A 6,000-nucleotide genomic window follows, 5' to 3' on the forward strand; every position below is an offset into this window, starting at 1 on the left:
CAAAAGGATAAATAATTAAATGTCGTCCTCCCTGGTTCCAATTTCGGTAAAAAAAATCGACTTGTTAAAGGAAAACGTTCTAAAGTAGGTCGATGTGGAGACGGAATGCAAAAGCGATTGCGGTGCGTTGAGGTATAGATTCATCTGCCTTTGGTGACGATTACAGCACTTGATTGAAACTAGGCACACTAGAACTTACCCAAGCCACGTCACGACGTATGGCTCGTTGAATGTGATCCAGAACTTCACCTGGTCTCCGTAGGTTTTGAAGCAGAAGTCCGCATAGTCGTTGAAATGCTCAACAACAGTGTCATTCAGCAAGCCACCTACGTCTTCAAGAGCCTGTAGGCAGCCATAAAAATAAAAGTTGCAACAATTCAGCAATTTGATAACAACTTAATAACATTGAATTGCATAATTCAAAATTAATACAGAAATGAAATAGATACATAATTTCAAACGTTTTCGGCAAAACTTTCTGTCCTCTTCAGGAAAATATCTTAATTCATCTAAACAAAACAATTATTCGTAAATGTTAATAATAAATGACTGAAATTCAATAAAACTGCACTGAACTGCGTACAAGCAACAACTGACGAACAAACACAAAAGGTGGTAGCATTGTAGCAATCTGTCATAATTACGCGGGAGTGTGGTCATGAGACAAGATAGTGAGAGGACAACATAACATAAAATAAATGCAAGCTAATATAAATTCAACAAAAAAGATGCCCCTCCAGCGAATAATTGTTTGTTGAGCCTGGGGTCGTGCTGCTTGTTAAGGCCTGGGGTTGTTGTTAAGGCCAATATTGAACAGCTCGTTTCTTCAATCAAACGAACCAACAACATTTGTTTGGATGATGACACAAAAGATGACATCAAGTTTATCGTTAGGCAATTCATGTCGGATGCTAAACGTGTATGTTCGTCTAGGAGAAATCAAGCTATACATAAAACCCTACTAAGTCTCTCCAAAGATCCTAACATTAAAGTTTGTCGATTTGACAAAGGAAAGGGAACTGCGATTCTGAATACAGAGGATTACCATTCACAAAACTTGACTCTATTGTTGATGATCCCTCTAAGTTCATTAAGATTGATGATACCGTTAGGACGCATCCTATCATCAAAAAAGAAAAGTCTATCGCGTATTATATCCGCACGTACTTGAAACAATTTGATAAAGACTTGTGTAAAAAACTTATCCCATCCGGAAGCAACCCAGGAAAACTGTATGGTCTTATAAAAGTCCATAAAGATGGAAACCCAGTTAGGCCAGTAGTGTCAATGATTGGTACACCTGAATACCGATTAGCAAAGTTTTTGGACTCGATAATTAAACCTTATATTCCTAATAAATATATGCTCGATTCTACCAACAAATTCTTAGAGATTCATTCAAGATTATTCGCAGCTGTCAATCAGAGTATGAAACTAAAATTCATGAGGCACTCCAAATAAAGCAGCACAACCCCAGGCTCAACAAACAATTATTCGCTGGAGGGGCATCTTTTTTGTTGAATTTATATTAGCATGCATTTATTTTATGTTATGTTGTCCGCTCACTATCTTGTCTCATGACCACACTCCCGCGTAATTATGACAGATTGCTACCACCTTTTGTGTTTGTTCGTCAGTTGTTGCTTGTACGCAGTTCAGTGCAGTTTTATTGAATTTCAGTCATTTATTATTAACATTTTACGAATAATTGTTTTGTTTAGATGAATTAAGATATTTTCCTGAAGAGGGCAGAAAGTTTTGCCGAAAACGTTTGAAATTATGTATCTATTTCATTTCTGTATTAATTTTGAATTATGCAATTCAATGTTATTAAGTTGTTATCAATTGTCTGTCTATGGTTTTTAAAAAGTACCTCTCTACCAAAGCTATACTATTCAGCAATTTCAATTATGATACTTGAACCCATATGTCAAAATAAAATTCTAAAACCAATACAGCATAAACAAGTTAAGGTGAAAGGTAGCGAGGTGTGGCAGCCCTGGCGTTCCACACCACTTGCCTACAGACACCGTACACATCGCTTTCAGCAACCACGCGCGATGCGATGTAGAACTCGGCCGCACACAGGAGCGACTTCATTTTAGACAGAAGAGACGTAGGGAGCGCACTTCAAAGTTATAAAAATGTATAAAAAGTGACATATTGCATTAGCATCAAACATTAAATAGGAAACATGAAATGAATGTTGGAGTTAGGCTATATTTAGCCACATTAGTCATAAATATCAGCCCCTTCACCTGAGGCAAGTCCCAGTGGTAGAGGGTAACCACAGGTTCGATTCCAGCAGCGAGCAAGGTATCAATGAGCCGGTTGTAAAAATCCACACCGGGTTGGTTTACTTTTGACTTTGTTCCGTCAGGGAATATCCTTGTCCAGGCGATTGAGAAGCGATATTGATTGACTCCGACTGTCTTCAGCAAGTTTACATCTTCTTCAACCTAACAATGTGATTAGTAATGATGATATTTAATGCTAAGCCCTACTAAAATAAACTAGATTATAGCTGGAATCGCACAGTCTATCCCACCCTATTGCGGTAGCTCAGTGACGATCGGTGAGGGAAAGCAAGGAAAGCAGTGCTTACCTTAGCAAAAACTATGCAAAATATAATGACTGTATTCTAGGTTTAACTTATTATTTTTATCACGTCTATTTTAACTTGAAAATTACTGTATTCGTGACTAGAATTACTCGTAACGCTTGTGAGTTGTCTAAGTCCTACCAAACCGCATGTCTTGCCTATAAATGCCAATTGACGCAAACGCTTCTGTCAGAAACAATCACTGAGGCTCTAGGTAAGCAACTATCAAACTTGCTTTCCCAGATTCAAAAATGTCAAAAAACGCCTTCGTTTTAACCAATCCTCACCCGTTTTGCAAAACGTCACCAGCTGCTTAGCCAATCAGATGTGTTATGATTATGGTAGGTTAGTTGTGCTTTCCCAGTGACGTCAATGCGTACATTCGCTAGAGCGACTAGACTAACTCGTCAGAATGGTATCTCGTCACGATACACGCACAGCATCATAATGCCAATAAGCTTGTTGTTGTTTTTCGATGTCTCCTCGCCATGTACTTTAGCCTACTGTACTAGCTTTCATAGTCATGCCTTTGCCCTTTTTACAGCGTTGATATAACGTTACTTCGCCAATGAACGTTCAGGTGCGGATGCAATATTTAGTTTGTTAAGCTTCTATACGCAGGAGGCAAACTTATCCAGGTTTTTGTACAAATTGCTTGCGGTTGTAATGTTTAGGCCTAAGTGTTAGTTTTGTAGTGTAGGCTTAACAGAATATCTGAGAATGAACATTCATGACGAATTAAACATTTAGACAACTATTATTCCATGTCTAACACAGGATTTTGGTCCTGCAACGTTAAAATTAAGATTGTTCATGACTTCTAAACATTAAATGGATGTATGATCACGACATAGGCGAATCACAATTTGACAGATTTTTATTTTTGATTTGTTTTGGAAATGCTCTCAGAGCGCACAAAATTGGAAGTGTTTTTCAAAAATTTCTGGGGGACGCCCCCCAGACCCCCCGCTGGAAGTGTTGTCTTCGGCAACACGCCTTCGGGCTACGCCCGACGGTTACGCCCTTCGTGCCTACTACCTTGCTGCAGCATACTTCCAAGTTGCTTTCCCAACGGTTTAAGCCACCGAACGTCACTGCGGTAGCCTAGTTATGATAAATCTGGAGTTTCACTCGTTTCTGCAAGTGCTTCAAAAATAACGTAAAACAAAGTTACTAGACTTCTTTCGTGTCTCGACGTACGCTGGATGTAATAGTTTAAAGATAAAACATTTTCAATATAAATAGAAACTTGAGACTATCAAACTCGGTAGACTGGGCAAAGTCAGTGGTTCAAAGTCTTTATGAAGATGTGAAACATCTGAAATTAGGATGCAGATAAATGAGTGAATAAACCTACACAAAACAGCCAATCTTCTTGGCTTAGATCTCACCTTATGGTAACTGTCACATGCCACATCACCGGTCTCGCCGTTGGCTATTTTGCCTGGTGTGTGAGAGAATTTATCCCAGATGCTTTCCCCTTTGCCATCAGTGTTCCAACCGCCTTCGATCTGGTCAAACAAGAACAAACGTGAGGACTCTTAAAAGTATGTAGACAGGTTCCGCTTTTGAAAATTTGCTGTTGCTAGGTCTACAAAATCCTACTTGTAAATTTTACATTTTTGATATAAGTTCTTTCTCTTTATAAATCACATGGAAATGAATCATAACCAATCATAATTCAAAGCATAACCAAGAGATGTTCAATTGTTCAAGCAACGTGTGTTGTATTCATGAAATGCGGATTGATTCAAAACTTTTTTACCCAACTTAAACAAAGAATTGTCTGACCATATAAATTTCATAATAATACAAAATCAAATCCAAACTTATTCACACGCTGTTGTAATTCCTGCATTATTTGCAACAGGATTTGTTTCAGAAATGTCTTTCTCTGCAAAGAAAGATTTTAAATTATTTCGTTAACTTGATGCGCTTCTCACACTAGTGCATATTGTTTATATCAAACCTGATAGGCCGAAGAGGAAGCACTCCATTTGAATCGGTCTGGAAAGGTTCCATAATGGAAGATATCGGCCTCTCTAGGAGGGAGGGAATTGAGTTCCTACAACCATAGTTTGTAAACAATATTTCAGTGAGTTGAAATCTACATACAGTAACAAAAAACAATAAAAAACCGACCGCCATAAACTAGCCATGGCCGCTATGAACTGGATTTGACCGCCACAAACTTTGTGGTCCTTATGGTGGCTTTTTTAAATTTCTAAAACCTAAATGGTAAAATGGAAATGCATTTCCATATTTATTTGCGACCATTTACAGTAAAACCACAATCCCAGGTACATCAACTCATTTGGAGAAGAATGGCGTTATCGTGCTAGCCTTGGTGTAAATAACTGACTGGAAAACAATTTTTTTTCTCCGACCCACACTCACAAGTGGCAAACGCATTGTTTATTAGTTCACGAGGCAAAGCACAAAGCTTTCAGACAAATTTCTTTTATAAATTGATATCACTGTGTAGGGCGGAAGACGTAGGCCTACTTACGTTTTTTTTTTATATAAGAAGCAAAATCTCATGCACATACCTCCCAAACAGACACACCAGCATCCGAAGGATAATTCGACTACGGGAGCATTGTGAAGTCAGATGTTGTGCTCTCCATGACCTGGGACGATGTAATTGGAAGAAGCTCTGTGAGCTGGTCCGTGGGAAAACCGTTGTTCATGATGATTTGTTTATGCTCTGTGCCAAATGCTTTCAAAGTTCTGCTTCTTTCCGGGACGGTGAAATCGACATGATACACGCCATACTTGCATGAAATGTGGTTAGAAACCAAGTACTTAAGTGGATACTTTCCGCAACCCTTAGTTTGTTGTGCTTCATAACCATGTTATGCTGGTTATACTGTGCTACGAGCCAGAGGTTGGTCTTTTCATCATTCTACATAAAAGAAGGCGGAGAGATCATTTGAGAACGACCAATCTTTGATTGTCCAATGGAGCTTAAACGGCGCAGTCAGGACTGATTTTGCTTGAAACTTGTTGCATTTTTGCGCGTATTGTAAGTTGTAACGACATCGCAACGTTTTCTAAGTAGTTTTTATCTGGACAAACATGTGTTTTAATGTCTATGAAACTTATAATCTTGCATTCGTTTGTAACAGGCCCAGGGTAAGTTATGATCATGTGTAAACCTTGAGTGCAGTACCGGTAGGCTACAAAGTCAGAAATTCAGATTATGTTGAGATTCAGTTCAGATTATGTTAACTACCGAACCGGTAGCCTGCAAGCCTAAATTGCGTATTTTCCTTTGTAAACAAAAAAAAGTAAGTTTGTAAGATACATTGCCAACTTTCCCTATTTGCCTACAGTGCCACGATTTCAAATGCAACATCAAATTCTTTCTGATAAAGCACTGGCAATATTATGCACTA

General features: G+C 38.5%; 1 protein-coding gene across 1 annotated transcript; it reads right to left on the reverse strand.

The window, feature by feature from the left end:
• Positions 1 to 195: 195 nt before the first annotated feature.
• Positions 196 to 5,292, reverse strand: LOC145767845 (beta-glucosidase A-like). Its single transcript, XM_082579534.1, has 5 exons — positions 5,233 to 5,292; positions 4,572 to 4,667; positions 3,994 to 4,113; positions 2,259 to 2,459; positions 196 to 342 (listed from the first exon to the last, which is right to left on the reverse strand). The coding sequence occupies exons 1-5, from the start codon at positions 5,290 to 5,292 to the stop codon at positions 196 to 198; spliced, it is 624 nt and encodes a 207-aa protein (XP_082435660.1).
• Between the last annotated feature and the right edge of the window lie 708 nt (positions 5,293 to 6,000).

The sequence above is a fragment of the Aplidium turbinatum genome, chromosome 1 (genome assembly GCF_918807975.1).
Source record: "Aplidium turbinatum chromosome 1, kaAplTurb1.1, whole genome shotgun sequence".
Classification (NCBI taxonomy): domain Eukaryota; kingdom Metazoa; phylum Chordata; class Ascidiacea; order Aplousobranchia; family Polyclinidae; genus Aplidium; species Aplidium turbinatum.